Source organism: Balearica regulorum, chromosome 10, assembly GCF_011004875.1.
Source record: "Balearica regulorum gibbericeps isolate bBalReg1 chromosome 10, bBalReg1.pri, whole genome shotgun sequence".
Lineage (NCBI taxonomy): Eukaryota > Metazoa > Chordata > Aves > Gruiformes > Gruidae > Balearica > Balearica regulorum.
The window spans coordinates 11,423,782-11,446,764 of record NC_046193.1 but is presented as its reverse complement, the minus strand read 5'-3'; the positions used below and the strand labels follow the sequence as shown (position 1 = coordinate 11,446,764).

The 22,983-nt window shown below is 39.8% G+C and overlaps 1 protein-coding gene across 2 annotated transcripts in view; it reads left to right on the top strand.

Moving 5' to 3' along the window:
- EEFSEC (eukaryotic elongation factor, selenocysteine-tRNA specific) overlaps positions 1-22,983 on the top strand; it is a 124,946-nt gene that overhangs the window by 83,218 nt on the left and 18,745 nt on the right. For both annotated transcript variants that reach the window (XM_075762104.1, XM_075762105.1), the window contains one exon: positions 859-1,015. In XM_075762104.1, the coding sequence (XP_075618219.1) occupies positions 859-1,015 (157 nt within the window). The remainder of the gene's footprint in view (positions 1-858; positions 1,016-22,983) is intronic.

Below are 22,983 nucleotides of genomic sequence, written 5' to 3'. Positions count from 1 at the left end.
AACTTTTGCCAACAAAACAAAAAAAAAACCAAACTTGAAAAGATTTCAGTAATATCTCCTTATTTCTTCTGATAAGTAAATAAATGTTCTTGCTGCGCCTATGAGGTAGAGTAACTCCAGGCGTTAGGTATACAAGGATATTCACACCTACAGGATTAGGCTCACTTGACTGCACCTTATACTTTGTAATGCCTAAGGGAGGGTTTGTTTATCTTGCCTTACCCACCAACCTTGCTGCCTCTTGTTCCTGATAGCTTAATTAAGAATTCAGCTTGGAATGGCTCTTCCCACTGGGTTACAAACCTTGAAATTAAAATTGGATACAATGGTCATAAGGCTTTTAATTTAACAAGTCTATGTGTATGTAAAGGTGAATATTTAAAAGTTTCTATTTAGAAATAACTGAGTAATTCTGTCATTTCTTTGGAAGTGTAGCCGTTGGAGTGCAGTTCTGGAAGTAAGAGACAGAGAACATTTATGTAGGTGATAATGTGCTTAGCTGTAAGATAAGTAATGGAATAAACTTTTTGTGAGCATAGGTACTTAAGTGACTTTCATGGAAAGGTTTCAAAGCAGAAAAGAGATTTTAATTAACTGATCTTTACAGCATGTTCTGATGCAGGTTTTCTTCCTATATTAGAAGAAAGGAGGTGAAAACAGAACTACATTAGTTCACATAGTCTTCTATGGTTTTAGACACAAATTGACATAAAGTCAGCAGTTTAAATGACTCATCTTGAGTTTTGTTCATTTGGGGGTAAATGGTTTTAAAGGGCTGGGTGGCAGAAGTCACCAAACTTAGATATAGTTTTTCTTGTCACTAGATTGTAGGCTCATGAAGCCCTATTTCTTTTGCAGGTGATGGATGATTACAGCGTGATTGGTCGTTCATTGTTCAAAAAGGAAACAAACATCCAGATTTTCGTGGGTCTAAAAGTCAAACTGTCTACAGGAGAAGATGGAATAATAGAAGGTGGTTTTGGTCAAAGTGGCAAGTTTAAAATCCGAATTCCCGGTAGGTGCTTATCAGCTGACAAATACTAACCATAGAGTAGTTTGGTTTGGAAAGGACCTTTCGAGGTTATCTAGTCCAACCCCCTGCAATGAGCAGGGATGTCTTCAACTAGATCAAGTTGCTCAGAGCCCCATCTAGCCTGACCTTGACTATTTGCAGGGATGGGGCATCTACCCACCTGTCTGGGCAACCTGTTCCACTGTTTCACCACCCCATTATAAAAAAAAAAAAAAAAAAAATTCTTCTTTATATCTAGTCTGAATATACTCTCTTTTAGTTATTTATGTCAAGTGTAGAGGATCTTCTCATGTTGCAAGTCTGAATGTTAGCAGTAGTCTCCTGAAGTTTTGAAATCAGCTTATAGCCAGTTGAACTGCTGCTGATGTGGTGGATTACACCTCTTCTAGTTAAATGATGGTGGCTGGACTTACATTGTGAGACTGAATGGCCTGAAGCCATATCTCCTGTGTCAACAAACTCCTGTCTCAGAATGATTTCTTGTTAAGTGTCAGTAACATTGAAATCATGCTCTACCCAGAAAGGTTCGCGGAAATCTCTCCTCTCTTAATATACATACGATTTGCACCAGACTCAGAGTCCTTCTGAACAAATAAAGGAATCAATCAACAAATAAACCTGCAATCATTTTTACCTGTATCTACTTATTAAATATACAGCGTAGTGGATGCAAGTTCCTTAAATTGGCTCTGTTGTGCATGTTATTTCCCAGCTTGTCTTCTAGCAAAAACTGCTTGATAAATGAGTTTTTGGAGATCTTGAGAGGTTTTTTTATTGCTTGTCTTCTGGTTTTATGATATCAATATATTACTGTATTTTTCATCTTTGGTGAATTACAGCATGGATTTATGCCTCCTGTGGTTTGAGTATGGGGAATGATGGGTGCTAGAGTTTATAAGTGTCATTACTGGGTTTTTTTCCTCCTTCCTTTAAGGTAGGAAAGTTGTTCTGAGACTTTTGAAAAGGCAGTAATAGGTGCTGCATTTAACTTGGATTATGGGATAAGATTTTAAGATACTAGGAGTGCTTTGTATTTCTGAGTGTCTTCAGCCCATTTGTCCCTAGTTAATTCTCCACCCTCTTTATGGAGATGAGTGAGATTACTTCTGTGTACAAGTGGAGAAAAGAAATCACGATGTTCTGTGACAGCAAACAATCACATAGTGATTGATGTACAAAGAAAATGGAAGTTTCCTGATTTCTTGCTGAAGATGGACTATTTTCCATATAACTTAAGGCTCGGTGCAAATGCACTTATTTTGACCCTGAGCAAATTTCCTTTTTTCTTCCTATTGCAAGATAAGAATTTCTGACTAGACAAAACCCCTCCTGTACTCTATCCTAGCTGTAATTCCAGTTTTGTCACCAAATGTTAAACTTTGCAAATAGATTTGAGAGGCTAATTAGCAAGCACAGTGCATATTTAAAGAAAGAAGTTGCACCAGATACATGTATGTTTTTCATTTTCTATTATAGAAATGCTTTTAAGCGTTCACTGAGATACCTACCTTTAGGTAGGTGGTGAAATGATGTGTAAATGACCTTAACGCTGAAAAGGGTTCAAGCTGAAAATCAAGATGGTATCTTGCTTAAAAACGTAGTGTTCTTAGTAGCTTTTATCTCCCTGAGGCAAAAATATGATGAAAGAGAACAACAACAGGAGGATGGCATTTACGTTGCTATTTCCACATTTAGGATGAAGGACGTGGTTCTTCACGGGACGAGGAGAAGCCTAATAAGGAGTCTTTGTCACTGTTGTGGATGTAAGCAGGAACTATAATGGCAAACCAACAATTACATTAAGAAAATCGTACACAGATTTAGAAAATTGCTTTTTGCCCTGTATATTGAATTAGTGGGAAGAAATGATACCTTTCACCAAGGTGTTCATTATCTAATCTTGGTTATACTCTTCTAATGTTTAACAGCAGACCGTGAAACAGAGGACCCTTTATAGTTTGTTCTTTCAATGAGAAGAACATGTAGCAGAATACTAGAATTCAATACCTCTCTAAGGTAGACAGAATAATACAACTTAGTTTTCTTTAGTCTGGGTTAAATTTGGGTACTCTTGTTATCTGGAAAGAAGAGGTAATGAGCTAAATCACCTCAAGCTAAGAGTATCAAACAAAGCGTGGCTCACGGGGTAAAACCCCACAGAATTTGGAAGGGCCTAAAAACCTGTGTCTTTAAGAGTTGCAGAGATTTGTGTGTAGGGGGAGGGCTATTGCTGTGATGCTGTTTTAAGTCAACTGCAGTTCACATTCCTTTGTTAGGTCAGTGTTGCTTTTTTAATGCCTGCATCCTGTTTGTGGGTTTTTAGATTTTTTTTTTATTAAATTTAACTGATCAGACTCTTCTCTCTCTTTTTCCCCCCCTCCATTCTTCAGCCCTGCCTTCCCTTGTATAGTCTCTCTTACAGATTTCTTTTGGGAAGAGCTCTTCTTAACTTTTCTGAAGTTATTTCCCTGTGATTACTTCACAAATGTATCAGAGTGGGAGGGAAAGGAAGGAAATGTGCAAGTTGAAAACTGCCTCGGACTGCCTCAGCCTGGTAGTTGGTCAGTCCTCTTGTATTTAAAACCTGTCTTAACCTCAGGAATTGAATGGCTTGTTCGGGTAGTTAACCTGATGGTAGCTGAGGGCTGGTTTTAAAAACAAACCTTTGTATAGCAATAAAAATCAGGTAGATGTATCAGTCTTCTGTCCTGACTACTTAAGGTAATAGCAGACCATGGCACGTTGTAGGGTGTTCCATGGTCCCGCTGGTGCTAGCAGCCTCCAGCATTGTGCCTGCTCGTGCGAGCAAGCGTTGGTTGGGCTCCCCAAGTGTTGTTCCGTAGTCACTTGGAAATGGCTTGTGTTTGCCTATGGATCGCAGCCTGGGAACGCTGTGTTACGTTGTCTGTGGGCTGAAACTTGGCAGACCTCATGACTGGGAATGGCAGAACACAGATCTGTTTCTTATTCTGGCACTGCTTGTGTGCAGCAATAATTCAGATACTTCTCTCTGCTCTTCTGCTCTGTGAAATGGGGGTAATTACTATCCATTCTGGAAAAAAAATAAAAAATCTCTGATTTAGATTTATTCCAGACTTGGAGCATTAATATTTCTTGAAAAGGCTTAATTATCTTTCTTTAGAGTACAAAACACACATCTAGAGCACAGCATACAATTGGAAGTTCCTCAGTCGCTGAAAGATGTCAGCAATTTGGAAGAAATTCAGGGAAGAGCAGCAAGAATGCTGGAGAGGCTGAAGGGATTGATTTATGAGGGAAAGAAGATGAAACAAAATGCATGAAACTTGGCTAAATGATGTCTAAGTGGGAGATATGGTTATCTGCAAGTATTTGAAGATGATAATGGAGAAGAATCCCTTAGGGTGGTCCGAGGAGGTAGAAGTAAAGCTAATAACATGAAAGAAAGCAAAGTGTAACTTGGCTATTGAGCGATGTTATTTAGCAGAGATTTCTTGCACTGCCAAATTGTCTTTGCAGAAGAAGATGATGTAGTTCCCATTTTGGGAATACACATGTGTAGTTTGCCTGGATGTTTGCTAGTGCCTGTGTCGGGGTAAAACAGACAGGCAGCAGGGTAGTGGAAAGTAGGACAATGGTGTTTTCATCTCGTTTCAGTTTTTATGTTCAGACATGCTTGTATTGCTTGAATGACAAGGTATAACCTACTTTCTAAACTGTTTGCAGCAGCATCTAGGTTAAAAAAACAACAACAAGTATTTACTGGCAGATCTGCTATTCTGTAGGGCGAGGTTGTGGAACTGTTTGTGTTTTAACTGAGGAAAAAGTTTCAAGGCGTGTAAATCGACAGGGTGACACTTACTTTCCAGACTTGGTTGTATGATCAAATATGTTAAAAGGGGGACATAATCTAAACTCACAAGAGAGTTTTGCTTAGTTTAACAAGCTGCTTAAAAAACAAACAGGATTTGAAAGGCAATTTAAACTACAGCGCTTTGTAAGTTATGCTGGTGCGTGTATGAGGGAGCGAGCTGCTGCTGAAGTGCTTCTTGCTGAGGTGGGTGATACGTGGCAGCTGTTAAATTGTAAAGGGAGCACTGTGTTATGTAGTCAAGGTAAGAGAGTGAAAAGTATTGTTCACCTTTGAAATCAAGAACAAGTTTGGGGAGGCAGGAACTGTATGTTTAAGTGTCTTATTCTAAAGAAGAAAAAAGCTAACAATGACAGTCTTTGGAAAATGCTTATTTCAACAGAAGTTGCACCTAGGAATGTCATGCCAGTTGATAAGAAATTCAGAGGAAAGTTCAGTGAATCGTTTGAATAACTTAGTGCTAATTGTGGATTTTGTTTAACTGCCTCTCACCCAAGAATTGACCCTGTAAAACTCTGCTTGGTTTGCAAAACCGTAATCTGTTGATGTGTCTCATGACATCTTTTAAAAGATTGGCTCTAGATATGCCTATTTCATTTGCATGAATTAGTTTGGCATGTTGCGTTTGTCTTGTGCTTAATTATTGTAAAGTGTAGCAACTTTTTTAATCTGGTTGGAACATACACGATCTCAGGCGTAGTTCATTTTCCTGTCTCTGTCTTTACTGTGTCGTTGCTTTTAAAGAGTTCTTCCTGAGGCACTGCGGTATGTTTGACTGCAATTCTTTTCTTCTCTTTTTCACTTGATACAGTAAAAATTGCAATGCGGGAGATGAGTGAAAAGCTACCTTATTTCTTAATGCGAAAGAAGCCGTGCATATCTAATGCTCGTAACAGGTGAACACATTTCTGAATTGAGCAAATTTAAATGTATTAAAAGGCACACTTTTCATAGGAAGAGATACAAATGAGAATATTAGAACATAAGCTTTTTTATTCTGCTGTTCTTTTTACCCGTACAGGATAACAGTAGCGTTGAGTTTCTTACAACAGGGGAAGACAAACTTGTTTGTGACCTTGTCTTTTGTTGCTGGTAACTTTTTGCCTTGCATTTATAAGGGTTATTGAACATGAGAGAGCAAGTCTGCTTTCATCGTTTCCACTGCTTGTCGTGGTAGAGGGGTTGAATGCGCCACAAAACTGTGTTCTGCAGTAATAGCACGGATGTGCTCCCTAGTTCAGAACGCGCAATGCCTCTGCAATCCTGCAGTGTTGGTTTACTCTTACCGCTTTATGTCATCTTATACCGATCTGCCTTATTCTTGAGAATCACTTGTACCCTTATGTGTCAAATTAAGGGTAGACAATGCTGAATATGTGTTTTCCCCCTTAGTGTATTGTGAAATGGTCTTTGTGGTTTGGCGTTTTTATATTTTGCCACATGGGATCCCAGACTGGCTTGCAAGGTGGTTAATTACATAGAGGGAAAGCTTTGATGTAAGAGCTGTAGGTGAACAGCACTACTCTGAATAATTTCAGTTCTGGTTAAAAATAGTGGGATTCAAATCAGTTATTTTTCAGCACTCCACTTAAGCAAGGAAGTTGAATAGGGACTAAATAGTATGAGGGAAATTAGTTATGCAAAGATGGAAAAATGCAACAGTAAAATAATTTGTGTATCACATTGTTTTCTATAACTTCTCCCTTCAGAAATATCTTAGTTGTGTTCTTTTTTTGATATTTTTTATTATTATTTTTCAAGGGGTGTTTTGCTTTCTTCAGATAGCTCTCAACACACCAACGTAGCTGGCACTTGTGGAATATTAGTTACAGAGGGTTGTTGTTTTTTTTTTTTTAAAACAACTGTAGGAGACAAGTGTTAAATAGTTGACTGTAGATAAATGTCATATTCTTAACTTTGTGATTTGGAGGGCAGTCCTTACTGACATCAGCAGGAATGGGGCAGTGTAAACCTTTTCATTGCACTGAGAATAATTAAACATCCTGTCACTAAGCAGCATACTTTTTTGTGGGAGATCTTGACGTTTGGAATTCTTTGCTTGTGTTGCATTAAAATAGGATAATCTTCTTCTCTTAGGCCAAATGAAATTTAGGCACATTTAATGTCCGTGTTTGCCCAGCCTGGCTCCTCTTTTAATAAAAGGAAATAAGAACTTGTTGGCTGCAAGGGTCTGGTGGGTTGCCATCCCTGTCAGTATCAGGTGAGGCTGAGCAGGATTTCAGTCAAGAGGAAAAACAAAAGCCCAAGGGCGAAGAAATCTGTGTAGCTGTGTTTTATTTAAAAACTGGAGATTAACTCTGCTTGTTCTTTCACAGTCTCTCTTCCCCTACCCTCTAAAACAAACAAAACCTAAAATCCTTAAGGGGTACTTCAAGCATAAATCTGCTTCTCTCCTTTTTTGTGAAAGTTGGCTAGTGTAGCATGGACAGAGGCTGGGAGAGGATTGTTGCCAGGGAAGCATCACTTCTCTGTGTGATCCCCTCTTGAGTGGATTAAACTGTAGCAATGGGAAAGTCCTGGTGACCACATAGGAACCAGGAGTTTGTGCTGCCTTTATGCAAAAAGGTTGGCCTGAAGGAATCAAACCTACCTTTTAAGTGGTGACATCCTGTAAGCCCATATTGACCTTTAGAGATGAATGTCCAGATTTATTGACCTGAGAGTTGGTGTTCTCGTGGAATCAAAGTCAAGACTTGTGCATGTTCCTTCTGAATGAAAACAGAAGTTAAGAAGTGTTAACTTATTAACTGGCTGTCTGCTTCATTCATGTTAGTATCAGTAGATCCTTGTCTTGAGTGTAATGACAGAATCACAGGACTAGGTCCCTTAACTTAGAGCTTTGAAGGGTGATGTGTTGGTTATAAGATTGGTTTCAGAGGCAGCTGGTCATTGTGCACTACAGGAGATGCTGTGCCCGTGGGGAGGTTAAGACTCTTCTTTGGCTATCAAGTTGCCATCAGTGTTCAGCAGGTTGCACTTCTGGGATCAGGCAGACACAGATGATAAATTATAAGACACCAGATGACATAAGTGTTTGGGTACTTCTGGGGAAGAAAAATGGTCCAGCTCCTGTGTAAGCCCTTGTGTTGGGTAGCGTATACAGTGATCTTTGGGTAACTGAGAAGAACGAGGTGGATCCTTTTTTTTTTTTTTCCTCCCACACAACCTTTTTAAGCCTGTGCAAGAGGAGCTGTGGGCAAGTGTCATTAATGCAATGGAAGGGGTGATTGGTGATCCTGCTCCATATGATGCAATCTGTGTTTCTTCCCTATTCATCACATACACCAATGACCATCATATTCCTCTTGAAGCTAGGGCTATGGGTGGTCTTGAGGGAAGTGATATTACTCTATGAATGATTGTTAAATGGTGGTAAAGAGCAATGTGTACTGAACCGTTCTTCCGACCCTGAAGAGAAGAGCACCTTATACTTGCACTAGTGGGAGCTTAGCCTCAACGCAAACCCAGCTTTGGGCTGGGCTTTGCTGGCTTTTGTGTTTGTGCTTAGGTGATTATTTTTGTTACTTCTGCTCTGCGAAGCATGTTTTTGTGAGCTTTTTGTTTGTATTTTGAAAGCAGTAAAGATATAGGCACTGCCTCAATCTAAAGAAAATTACTTTGAAAAGAGTATTAAGGTGGCGAAGTTAAGCATTTAAAACTTTAGAATATAAAAAAAAAATTAGCTCCTCATTGTGCAGATGCATTCTGATAGCAGGTCCAATTATATAATTGCTTTCCCCACACTGACACACAGGAGGAAAATCTTGCACGTTTTGGGTGATGCTTTGTGATTGACCTATTGTCCTGTACTACTTTTTTTCTCCTCACTGACCAAGCAACTCCTTTATTTTTTTTTGCACTTCATTGGAGTCCTGCTGTAAATATGAAATTATTTTTTGTGCAATTTAAGGGGAAAAAAGTCCAATTAAGGAAAGAAAAATAATTCCAGCAGATGGGATCTGTTTGGCCATAGCATGGCTATCTTTACTTCTACAGAACCTCTACCACTTGGGAAAGGGAAAAAACCAACCCCCCAACGAAAAAAAATCCCCACCTGCCAATCACTTAGATACATTTTTCTTCTCATAATATTAGCTTCCATCTCCATCCAGTCCCCCTTCACTTTGACTAGTTTCTGCTAATGTTCTTCCCCTCTCCCATCTGCTTCTGTTCTTTATTCCAGTCTGCTGCTGTCCCCCCACCCATCTTTCTTGGTCTCTGACGTCTTATGACAGTAACAGCTTATTTTGCCCTCAGATATTTCTGCCAGCAGTTTCAGGCTGCTGTAGGGGTGTACAGAGTAAGGGGATTTGTTTCTGACCTGTGGATGCTCTAGTGGTGTTGTATTGTGAGCTCTCGAAAGGAAGAGCTGAAGGGAAGATCCAGTCCAGCTCTGGGCTCAAGATTGCCCTCTGCACATGGAGGCTGTAGAGAATTTAGCTGCCAAAATTCTATTTTCCAAGTGCATGCTAATTAATAGCTTCCTTTTTTCCTCCAAGAACAGCAATCGCTCTATACTAGTATCCTACAGTTAAGTATCTTTCTGTTTTGCAACAGGGGTCTGAAACTATAGTTAGAATTTATCTACCTTAATTTGAGGATAAAATGTGAATCTGATAGTGGGGCGAGCTTGGGAGACGATTGTGGGTCTTTACAAGTATTTTGAAACTGAACAGTTGTTATTTCAGTTGGCAGTGACATTGGTAGTCAGCTGTCCAAAGTGCTCACAATGGTAAGCCCCCAAAGAATGATTTTTATTTTATTAAAAAGAAAAATAAAAATCAGTAAAGATTGTTTCTTTTCTTAGATAAACTGAGGTCATATATATAAGATTCTCCTAAGCCACAAGAGCTAGATATATAAATTAAACTGAGATTTGCACTCAGTTGCATGTTTTCATGATCTGGGTTTTCAAAAGAAGTGCACTTATCTTGAGATTTGTGGTAAAACTGTGAGCTGGTAGTGGTGCTGCGTATTATAACCTTACTTCTTTGTAGGGTCTCTTGTGGTCATAAGTCTTTCCAGTTAATCCAGGCTTTGTTATTTTGGGGGAATATAGTTGTTGTGGAAAGTTCCCTGGGAGAAAAGCAGCATTGTATTTAGGGCTGCTACTTCGTTGATCTTTGAATAATTACAACAGTAACTGTAAAGTACTTGGACCCTATTGCACAGTCCAGATCTCTGGCAGGACGTGTCTTAATTGATATAGCTGAGCAGGCTGCTGTGTTCTGAGCTCGTATTTGCCATCACATCACCACTAACTTATCCTTTGTTAAATGGGGATCTTTTACTGTAGGTTACCCTTTTTGAAGCAAAAAGGCGGGGGGGGGGGGGGGGGGAAACCATGTTGGTGGGTGGCAAAATTAAATATTCAGACCGAGGAAATGAACGAGCTTGTTTTCCCCAGAAAAGTGATCCTACTCTATTGTGCATGTGTGATAGTTGCACAGTTTGATAAATGTACAACTGCAGAATAGAACTATATTCGAGTTTTAAAATTTTTGCTGTATTGCCATTTAGGATATTTTTTCCTTTAAGTGGAGATGCTTTGCTACAGTCACTACAGACCAAATATCCTGTTCCTTACAGACCGATTTCTGCATTTAATTTTGACTTCCCTGGATTTATGCAGCTGAAATTGCAAACAGTTTGGATTAGAACATGGCACGGAACAACACATCGCTCTTACTTTCTTGAAATGCTACAGAAGTTTAGTGTACTATGCATCCTGCACACAAGAGCAGGATGCATGTGCTACCTTCTGTTTATTTTTTTGTTGTCCTTTTTTAGGTGTTTCATTTTGCAAATTGAATACACTCTTGCTGTAATTTCAAGTGTGAAAACATTTTTTTTCTTGAGAAAGAACATAGCTAGCAGTGGTTTTTATTATGTGTCTATACATGGTTTCACTGAGCAACCTTAGAGCACAAAAAAAAAATTCTCTAATACCTTATATCTCCTAGAGCAAATGGGAATATCCAATTTTGGTTTAATTCTTGCCTGGTGCAACATAAGAACCCTTATACTTTCCACTGCAGGTTTGGGATGCTTCAGTATGTGCCTTGAAAAAAAATACTGAAGGGGGACCAAGTACAGTTTCTTCTGAAGGGTAACAAAATATGTATGTCTGGTAAAAGTAAAATTAGCATTTCTATCAGGTTTGGTGAAGTTCACTGCTGCTCAGTTAAGCACTGTCCGTCTGGAAAGGAAAGGCCCTTTTCCTTGCGAAGGACTTCGTTGATGTCAGTACAGTTAAATGTGGGGGATTCAGAGTGATCCCTGTGGATTTGGTTATGGGACTGAACTGCCAAAACATGGTACTTTTTAAAATGATTGTTAAAGGCTCCAAAAAACATGCTGGGCATTCGCACATTTTATAATTGCTGCCTCTACTTCTTTAGATGTTTACGGTGGAGTTGTATTTTAAAGGGCTACTCGTTTTGGCGAGATGACTGTGAAGTACTCTGCGTACAGATGGAGCGTGGGATTTCAGGGCGAGCGGTTCAGAGGAACTTGCTCTGTCCAACTTCTAGTGGGCATCTTTCTCCAAGACCCCTCTTAAGTTTTTGCATAGAGCAAAGAGGTGGAAGACAGGAGATCTAGTATGTGTTCCCAGGTCTGTAGTTTGTTTATACAATACCAAAGAAGGAATTATTTCCCTCATCTTTATTTCTGCTTTCTTGTGCGCAAAATGGGATGCTGCCATCTTTGGATGTTACAGTCCTCGCTCATGGCTTTGCACTATTTGGGTGGAAAATACTTAAGTTCCAAGCCTTTACGTAATTTAACTTTGATCTTATTAAACATCTCCACAAGGGTAGCTCGTGCATTCAGGTTGCCCTCTTGCAATAAAATTTCTCTCCCTTTCTGTAAACTATTTGTGCTTATTTACTTGATTTTGATCATTCATCTCTTGGGTCTTTCACCTTCCCTTTCCACCAGTGTTCCTTCTGATATCTTTTTGAAGTCTGAGTAAAAACATACACTGTAGGGGCTTCCTGGAGGCTTAGAGCTTTGTGGTTTGCAAATTGTAGGCTATTTGAAGTATTGACTCGCAACAGTGACCAGTGCTTAGTGGATATGAGAGCTGTTGTGTGACAAGGATGTTAATCTTGAGAGGCTGATCTGTGTTTTGAGTTTGGGGACAAAAAAAAAAAAAAAGTTGTTCTTAATAGTATGCATTGATTTCAAGGAAGTCTGTGTAAAGCAGTCTTTGGTTTGTGTTTTCACAATGGGATTTCAGTGTTTAATAAAGAATAGGAAATAACTGGAGCTTCAATAGACCTGTTTTGATAGGGAGGGAGTCTGCTGTAACATGATTTTGTATAATATACATAAGCAACAAAAGCATTTCCTGGCTGTAACTACAGTATTATTGCATGAAAAAAGCTGCAGAAAATACTTTAAAAGTACTTAATACCTGGAATAAAAGTTATAGGTAAAGTAGAAAAAACCATCATCCTACTTAAAGTCTTTCGTCTAATATCTGAGGTTGTAACTTCAATCACAAGAATTCCACATAGTGTACTGTTGTGCTGTGGGGTTTTTCATAATAGTTTTTTAAACTTCTAAGCCCTCAATTCCCCCCACTCCTTTCCCTGTCATCCCCCCCAACAATTCCAGATTGGGAAGTCAAGGCAATTTGGTAGTTCAGAGAACCTGTTCATCCCTGTTAAAACTGGCGAGCTACCCAGTTTCGTTCTTCGGATGTCTTACCCTATTCTCTCTCTGCTCTCCCCTCCCCATTCAGTTTTGTCTCTGGCCATTTACCTTATTCCTGCAGCCCCTTCCTCTGCCAACCATCCTTGCCCACACAACCCTGAGCAGCCTCAGCTGCTTTTTGTTTTTTATGAAGTAAATATATTTAAAAACTACAGAACCTTGAACCAAGAAAATGGACTTGTGCCATCCCTTCAGTTACTTTGTTGTTTCCTCCTAAAGAGCCTCTGTATATAAGTGAAGAACGTTGTTTGTATGGTACAGTCTTTTTGCTGTGCACCTGAGGATTTTTAATTCTGTACCTGGTTTTGCTGCCAGGTACGTATTTACTTCTGAATGCATTTGTTTACCTTCTCAGTTTTCCATTTGTGAAAGAATAACATTCCCTCTTTCTAATTTGACTAGTTAATGTATGGATGTGTTAGGCAAGGAACTGTTTGCCTGCCTGTTCCTAAAGTATCAGCTCATCAGGTTTGGTATAATAATATGAATACACCATGAAGAATGTGCATTTGTTTTCTTTATAATTGGAATGAATTATCTTTTCAAGCTAGCACAATGGTAACATGGGCCACGCCGAGTAGCATGTGCCAGGTAACACTACAGGCACAGAGAAAGACGATGTTTTCAAGGACTGAAAATGTGGTAAAGAACGCAAGTTGCTGCTGACAGGAGCAGGCTGTATATCATGAGCTGGGGATTTTCTTTTCATGGCTCATTACGATCGACTGTTCTCACAAGTACATCCTCAGAAGATGTACGAAGATAATAGTCCCTCTGGAGTTTGGGTGGAAATTGATGCCTGGTTCCCTGATTTCTGGGGTTTTTTCCCCTAGTTTTTCTTCATATTTTCCTTGTTATACTCTAAGTAGTTTGGGGACATAATGTAATTGGTTTTAGCTGTGGTTTTTCTTTTTCTGTCTTGAAATTGTGCAGATTCAGAGCAAGATTGACTTATTCTGTAAATTATCAGCATTTTTATTTGTTACTTTAAATGAGACTTAAGCTTGGGTTTAATGACCCAGGCTCTATCTTGAGTCAGTCTTCCTTTTAAAAGATGATGAATATCTTAAGAACCCTTTTCCATTGACTAAGCCATATGAAGGCCAAGTAGAAATGAAAGTTTTTGGAGAAAATCCTAAAATACGTATATCTCTTAATATTTGCCAATTCCTATGAAAAATCAAATTAATTTCTCATACCTGTGAAAATAGAATAATTTGACTATTTCTGTCTAGTTGACAGAATCATCGTGCATTTCACTAATATTTACTCTTAAATAAATACATGATTAGGTTTCAGAGTAAATGTATGCTGGAGCAAAAGGAGTGATTCTCATTTAGAACTTGTTTCTTATAAGCACAAGAAAAAATCAATTTTATTTGGCATTTGGAAAAAATTATAGGTAGATTAACAACAGATTTTGAACATCTTTTATTAAAGCTCAAAATCTTACAGAAAAAATACTGATACTTGTAAGGAGCCTGGGCTGTAGAGTTGCAAATGGGTTTGGTTGAATAACCTTACTTTCTCTAATTTTCATAAAGAAGGGACGGATTTGCAATATACACAAATGGTTGCTTTTGGGATGGTTAAGGAGAAAGATAAATCCTGTAAACAAGGGGGGGTAGGGGCTGTGTTACTCAGAATCTGAAGTTTCCTGGGTTTGTTTGCTGATGGTTGGGAACCTCCTGTTAAAGACCTGTTGATTCTCTTTGGACTTAAAGCTTTTACTCTTATATTAGATGTGGTTTTGATTTCAGGATGCACATACATATGGATTACACATATAATAAGTGGAAGCATGTTATGGATTCTCTGCTACTTTCATTGAACCAGGTAGTTAGAATTGGTTTGGGATGGAAAAGGAGGAAAAGACCAGCTGTAAGCAAATTGATGGAGGGGTATTTCAGTCTACCCCTGCCGATTATTTCTAATTGAAGCTGTCTGAGCCAGTCTTAATACAATTTAGTTATCGCCAGCCAGAAGGATTTTATTTATGGAACGGGGCCTGTTGGAACTTCCTCCGACCCCGGAGAAGCTGTGAACAGGAGAGAGCTGATCAAGCAGGCGTGCCTGGCTGGCGTATGCATTTCTTTAATAAGGCAGGGATTGATGTCTTTTGGAGTTCAGGGGTTAGGTAAACAGCAGTCCCTCGGTTCAAGGCTCTCCGTGTTCAGTTGTTTGTTTATAGGGATCTCAGAAGGTTAGGTTAGCCTTCTTGACATCCCAGGGGAGCTTTCCTGACCATGGTATAACCTCATCTGCTCCAGGGCTGCTCAGGAGGTGTTGCATCCCTTTTTAGAAAAGGTACTGGCTGAGTGGAGTGTCTGCAGCTCGTGCCTAGTCTCTAGGAAGGATCGGTGTAGTCCGGAGTGGTTGGGACACTGGGTCTGACTTCAGTAACTCATAAATGGTATGCGCTTGTACATGTAACTACTGTGCCGCCATTCTCAGACTTGGTATGTTTGCACAAAGATAACTAGTACGTGTAACTTTGGCTCTTACTGAATTGAGGTTTTGAAAAATCACTGGCATACGTGACTAATTTCACCAGAACTTTGAGGTTAACTCTTAACTAATTTCTGCTTCTGTTGACTTGGGAGTGGTAGCCCATTAAACTGAATGGGATCAACCCTGAATAAATAAGTGGCCACATAAATAATTTTTATTTAAAAATTAGCGCTGGCTATGTGTTGAACAATACTGTGGGTTAGAATATGTCTGGTGAGGTTCATTTCCGTGGCCATCATATCCCAGCCTTCCTTCTCCACGGAGGCTGGTGATGGTCGCGTGAAGAGTGAGAAAAGAACGGTGCAAATTCAGCTGGGTCTTGTTGCAATGTAGTTCTGATGAGTGGACTTGTTCTGGAATTTGAGGACAGCTTTGCTCAGGGTTAGAAGTTGCTTTATCATGCATGTGACTGGCTGCTTTTAAAATGTGACATGTTATGAAGTTGGCTTAAATCCTAGAACTTGTTGAATTAGTTTTCAGTGATTTGATGTCTGGCAGTTTGTACTTCATTTTTCTGCAGCACCTCCAGTCTGTAGCCATGCAGACCCAAACAGACATTAATAAAGTAGCTGCACACCTACATCACAGCTTGTGAAACATCCTTGCATACAGACAGAGGAAACCGAGGCACAAATGTGGGCAGTCAGTTGCCACTGGATGTTTCTGAGAGCTCTGAGATCTGTACTGACCCTTCCTGTCTTGTAACTCCCAGCGTCATCCTGCTTGCCCTGCAGTGTCGTAGTGTTCTCAGGAATGGTTTGTACCAGTCCTAGAGCTTTTCAGGAAACCTGACCTTTGTCTGGTGGTCTCAAATAAGGTGGTGCTATTGAAGTGTCCTGTCCTGTAAAAATCCATATGGGTGGCATCCCAGTTGAAAGGTGAGGTGTTCAGATTGGGAGGGGGAGCCCACTTCCGTGCTGGCTGAGGTTTCACAGTGCCAAAATATGAATATCTTGTCGCTTTTAAGTAATGTGTGGGGTCTGCCTTAAACATTGGGTTTCGTATTTAATCAGTATTAATATGATAACAGGAATGTGACAACTGAAGCGAACACAAAGAGATTATCTTCTTAGCCAAGTGCATCCATTAGCTAGGAAATATAGGTTTCTATTAAATGAAGCAGACAGATGGGCTATTGGAGGTGACTGAGAACGGGAGGGGGGAAGAGGTGAAAGTTGAGGTTTAGAAAATCTCTATAAAAATAAAAACAAACCATCCATCTCAATGGTTGGCGTTTTACCCTCCCGTTGCACTTTAGGGATGGTGCTCCGATTCCTATCGAGAACATTATGCTGAAACTTAATCTAACAGAGCACTTACGCCTGCCAAGCTCTGGCTCAGCAACTGCTCCGCTCCTGCAGAAAGAAGTGGCCAACAAGGCTTCAAATGCAGGACAGTGTTCTGCTATCTTCAGGGAAATTGCTGCTCCGAGATCCTGGGGGAAGGCAGATTGGATCTTGTCCCTCTAGTCTTCCCCCCCCCGGCTCTTTTTGGTAGAGAAGTGTGTTGGAGAAACAAAATCATGTTCCAGCATTTCAGAGCAGTTGTAAAGTGAATTATTCATCTATGTGTCTGTCTGTGAGTCCTCATCTAATAACTGTTGCAACAATGTTTATAACCAGTGTTTGAAACCAAGATTATAATAGTATAAATAATTTTAGATAATGCAGATAACAAGAAGAAAATAACATAATTAAAAGAATTTTACAAGGCAGACAACTTACTAAGATGGAGTAACACAATACATTTAAAAAAAAAAAATCTGTAACAATGCAAACATGACACTGGTGACAGGAAACATCTGTCTTGCCACCCATCCCCGGACTGGCCGCAGCCTCACATCTCCACTGCCGGCCCCAGGAGTCGCGTGTGCTCCATTGCACGAGTGTCAGACCCTCGGCCTTAAGAGTGGCAGCTCTGTTCTGCTGTGAGGTTGGGGTATTTTCATTTGGGAGCTTTGTTTTAGTTTAAGTCTACATGCACTTTACGTGGGGGGAAAAAACCTTGAAAGAGGCACGTAGGATGGCGTTGCCTAGGAAGAGTGGAATGACTGAACAAATTGAAGTTCATTTTTCTGAAAGTTATTCCTAATAATCGGACTTGATTATTGTGGAAGCAATTCTGCATGTGAGTGGTGAGAGTCTGTTTGGCTGCAAATAGTTTTTTGTTCGTCACTGGTTCTTATCTTCCATCCCATTTTGATTTTGCTGCCTGTGATTATTCCCCCCGTGGATTTTGAGGAAGGTGCCAAGCTTCCTTTGGCTAAGCTTTGTGTGGAGTTTTAGATTTGATGATGGTGGGGAGATAGGAAAGGGAGAAAAATACATTGCAGGAGGGAGAAGCAGCATCTCTCTTCTGTGTGAAATTTCCAGGCTTCACACAGAGTTTCATAAATGAATTTTATGTTCTTTTACTTCAAGTCCCTGTCTCTGCATTACTTCAGCTTGAGTTGCCTCTTGAGCCTTAAGTGTTAACAAAAATGGGACACATGGAAGTCCAAAGTGGACTTTTCTCGTCCCTTTACACTTGGCCTGGTGTCCATCTCTGTCAGTGCCAAATTAACAGCAACTGGGTCATTTGAGGAGCATGAACTGTATGTTCTTATGATCTCTGGATCCAAGATGCTTTTAGAAATACGAACTTTAAAACCAGATTGGTTTTATCTTTCCCCATGATGTCCCTTATTTATGTATACATATTTTTTTTCCCCTCCCCTCCCCCCCCAACAGGTGATAGCTAAAGGGGAGGCAAAAAAGATCTCGGAGAAGACAACTAGAGGCAGGTGATGCTTACAGCGATGCTGGTCTCGCCATTCCCAGCGAGAGACGGGGAGCCGTCTGTGCTCTCTTGCCTTCATGGGGGGGTGCAGGAGGCGCGGAGCCATTTTTCAGGCTGCCCTGTCATTCTCGCTTGGGAACCTGACACATGGGTCTGCTTTCTTGTGTGTTGTTTTTGAGGAGGGAGGGAGGTGACTGAACGGCTAGCCCCTTGACAGGGCAGTTTTAAAACTTTCATAAAACTTTTATTGGGCTGCCAACCTTCCAGATAAATATTTTCTGAGTTTATGGGCTTATTTTAAGAATTGAAGCTTAATAGCAGCTTTGTAGCCCTGTCCGTCCCCGAAATAGCCTTTTGGCAAACCCCATCTTTGGAGGCTGCCATGCCTTTCTAGGTCTTTGGAGTTTCTTCATTGCTAAATTATTACCCTTTTGCCTCCTCCCAGCTTTGTATGTCTAAATGGGACCAACTGTTAAATGAGTCTTTCCCCTTCCCCCAGCCGAGCTGAAAGCTGATCCAATGTACTGTATTTGGTCATCATGAAAGGAGGAAGATTTGCAGTAGTTATAAATTTATTTCCTTTATTAAATCAAGTGTGGTAGACCTGTTTTATTTGTGTCTTCGTTATCAATCTTTTCTTAATGTTGCATGTGATTTTTTTTAAGATGGTACAGGCTGGTGGCATTTCAGACGTGAACTGGCACTTTCCAGGCACTTTCTCAATGTGCTTCCACAAATATAAAAGCTTTACAGCGCATCTCAGCACTCAGTGGTGAAACCAGTGGGCTTGCAGCCAAGGCTATACGAAGGAATGCTGTATGTACTGCTTGGGGGAAGATGGAGCTGCAGTTTGAACATCCATGCTGTTCAATGTCACTGTGTTGTGTCCAGAGAGGTTTCATGGATTTCAGCACAAGCTTTTGCTCAACGCTGACCCAAGGCACCATGTGCATTTTGGCTGCTCTTGGGAGAGCCGTGTATAATTATGTGTTCCAGGTCCTGAAAAGTGAATGTTTTTAGTACCTGGAACACTTCTTTGTTACTGGCTCTTTGTATCCCAGGACAGTTGCTGATCCCCCCTCTTTTCTTACCAGACACAGTTATAATATCTAGGAGAAAACTGTACTTTTTTTTTTCATTTGCTCAGCTGTATATTATGACTCTGCTTTCAACCACTGATTCCCTGACCAACAAACTTCTGTCATATGAGATTGTACATGGCATCTTTTGTCTCATCCCAAGGTTTTCAGGGAGTGAGGTGTGAGGCTTTTTCTGTGCAGTGCACAGAGTGCAGGAGCCCCTTTTCCAGTACGTGCGGGTGCTGGTCCCCCAGACATACTCAGAAAAGAGCATGGGGCAGGAAATGACTTAAAGGTTGGATTCAGAGGTTCTTGTGAAAGACTAGACTGTAGAAGTGACTAAGATAAAACAGGAGCTTCAGGACAGCAGAAGAGACTAGAATAAACTTTAACTCCTTTAACAGGCTCACTTGGTCCTAACAGATTTTAAAAACATCTAACCTAGCTTGCTTTATTTTGGGTGAGGTTGACAAATCTTATATAGTCGGGAAACTCCCTTTTCCAGACCACAGTTTAGCAATACATTTGCTGGTTTGTTTTTGTTGGGTTTTTTCCCCTAAAAATAGAAATATCTATTTTTGGTACAAAACAATACCCTGAGACTTTTGTTTTTATATTTCCATGACTTCTGTTTTTATGTCAGCACATCTTGGGATTTGTCCTAAAAATGGATAATAATCATTGGCTTTCTGGACATCTGGATCCTCACAACCATCTAATTTGTTGCTTAGATGAGGAAACTATTTATTTTTGCAGGACTGGTTTTCTGAAAATGTCATATTGATAGTTAAAGAAAGAAAAAAATTAAATTGGTTTGTTGTAGTGGTATGATCCTTTGTGTTCATTCTCAGATGGGGATTAATCTTCAGAAGAAAGCTGGACTTGTAAAACAGTGTAGAAAGGTAACTGAAAATGTACGTTCAAGAAATATCTCAGATTGAGATGCTTCCTGGATGATCTAATAATTCTCCTTAACTTCTAGAATTTTACAGTTGTGAGGACACAAAAAAGATCAAGTTTTTAGCAAATACATATTTTCTTTTTTCACTCTCTCCTTCTGGTACCTTCTGACCACGATGTTGTGACGAGACTTTCCCATTTCAGAGCACTCGATACACATCGGTGTGACTGCCACAGTTCCATGAGCTGTTCTCCATTGCCCTTAGTGACACTCGGTCTCTGGCTGTGTAAGGTGAAGGGTACCTTACAGAACTGTACTGAGGAAGATGTTCTGTAGGCTATGTCCTTTCTTTCTACATATAGCTGCAGATATAGACCTACAGATAGCTGTGAATTACTTTATCAAGATACTGTGGGCCAAAACCAGCCATAATGAGGGTGCAGGTACAGAAATTGGTAGTAGACAATATTTTTAACTTTCTAAAAAATACAAAGAATTGAGAGAGCTAGATTATTTTTTTTTTACCAGCAACCATGGAAGACCGAGAGCCTAGGCAAGTTGAGAGATCCTTCTGATTCTTACTTGGCTTTTGAACTCTGTGTCTACGTTTTTTTTTTGTTGTGGTTTAAATTTCACATTGATCAAAAGTTAGTGCTTCTTAAGGATATAATTTACCTTCGATGTGATTCTTGTTGCTGGTGTGTGGATCGGTCAAGCACTGTGATTCTGCTGGGAAAATATGAACTGCAGACATGAATTCATGCTCTGGAAGCAGAAATAGTGAAACAATGAACAAATACGGCTTTAGAGGAAAAAATACATGTCTCAAGTTCTGTTGAAAAATAATTAGCCTTTTGTGGTAGGCATGGAGACCATAGAAAAAGGACAGGAGCTGCTCAGTTGCCTGTGATTTGACTTAAAGTTTATGACCTTGAGTAATGTGCCTGCTCAACCGCACTTAACAAAAGCATATTTGATGAAATGTTAAACTCGTGAATTACATCTCCACGAAAAGCCTTTTTTTAAATTTGTAAAATCAGAAATAAATCAAGATCTTCAGATGTCCAGCAGAGTTGTTTAAACATGAAATTAAAAGGAACAGGTTGTTTCATCAATAATGATGCTTTGTAAACTTAAATAATATGTAGCTTTTCAGATTAAAAAAAGGGCTGTGTATTTCAAGGTATTGTATAAAGAATTGTAGCATTATTAACCTCATCTTGTAAGTGGGGAACCTGAGACAGAAGAAATAATACTGTGAACTGATAGAAGCCAAACGAGCAAAACCACCTAGGCCTGGCTTTCTGAATTTCCAATCCAGTGTCTATCCATTAGGGTTATAACACCTTGAGAGCAAGTTGTATTGCAGTTTTGGGGCTTCTGTAAGGCAGTATTTGTTCCGCTGTTTTCCTTGGTATGAGCAACAATTATTGGTTCAATTGTATTCTTATTTCAACCATGGAATGCTTTGGGTTACTCCCAATTTATACTTACAAAACAGGTAGAATCCAGTTTACTTAGGAGAGAATAAATGTGCTGTCCCTGCTATGTGCAGCAGCAAGCGCTGGTACCCCTTGTGTAGAGCTGTCAGCCCAGGGACTTGCATGGCATTGGAGTGCCGCCTCTTCTCTCTTCTATTGCTCAGTGAGTTTTGTTTTATTTGTCTTCTTTAGTACATTGGAATTTTTATTATTCTGTGGTTTTTTAAAGTAGTTGAGTACTACTGTGCTGAAACAAAAATAGGAAGCGTTTCCTTTGGCTGTTGCACTAGATGTCATGATTACTGTATAACAATGAAAGTACAATTTTTGTTTTCTTGGGGGACTTTTACCCTTATTTTTCACCTTTTAGGGGATCAGATGCTAATGCAATGTATAAAACATTTCTGAAATGGAAAACTAGAAATTTATCTGCAAAGCTGGGTAGGTTTTTAGGTCACAAGAAAGTTTGAAACACACAATGGCTCTGAACATTAACTTTTCACTTTATGTCCCTGAAACTTTTGAAGAGAGACTTGCATTTTTTGGCATTGGTCAAGTAGTCTGGTCTTCATAGACTTGCCATCTGTAGTGGCTTTGTGCTAAGTGTTCCCCCAGGGCACCATCTTATGTTTTAATTCGCAGTTTCAGTTGCTGATGTATGGGCTCTTCTGTTAAATAACTTTTCTATGCCATTATGCCTATATGCTTTACTTGATTTGTGTTGCATTCAAAGTGTTTTCCCCCTGTTGTGTTTGGAACTGGTTTGCAATAGAGTTACTGTTGTGTAATTCTGACTGAAAGTTACAACTTTATCAACAAAGTGCTTGTTCTGTTTGAAAATTTGTGTTTTCCGCTCATCATGAACTATTTATCCATTATGTGTGCTGGGTTTTGTCGTTTAAATAAAACAAACTGCTATTTGATACATGCTGCACACTAGGAATTATTAAAGATTCACTGGTATGTAGAGCACTTAGTGCTGTGAACATAAGTGAAGAGCTTCTGTAAACAATTGATTCAAGATTTCAAAATAACACAAGTGCTGAGAAAACTATTGCACTCAACTATGCTGTCACATTTCTGTGGATTAATGAGTCGCTGTTTATCTCGGTGATAGCGACTGTCTGAATGCTCAAACCCCATCAGAAAAGTGCTATAAATGCATAACCTTGGATCTCTCTTTAAATCCCAGTGAAGATGTTCGGTCGTGCATGATGTGCCGAGGAGCGCATTCGCAGTTACCGAAGCTCAGCTGGTAGGCACTAACTTCCTTCTGTGTCTGAGCTCTAAAATGACAAGTGGTTGATAAACGTATCCTTTGTGCCAAGATCAAGGATTTCTGCATGTGATTGTAGAGTGGTTTAGAGCAATTCAAGAAAATATTCAGATGTTGGCTGGAGGATGCATTAATTCTTCGAGTTCTGACTATTCCACCAGTCTGTGAGTAGACTTTTGTCACTGGTACCCAAAAAACTTACTGGGCTCAGAGGTTCCCAAGCTCCTTGTCCTCCTTGCCTCTCTTACCCCACCCCTGCTTCACCTGCATTCTTAGCTCACTGCGTCTGTGGTAAGAAGCACTATAAAAGCAAAGATAATTCTCTGGCCGT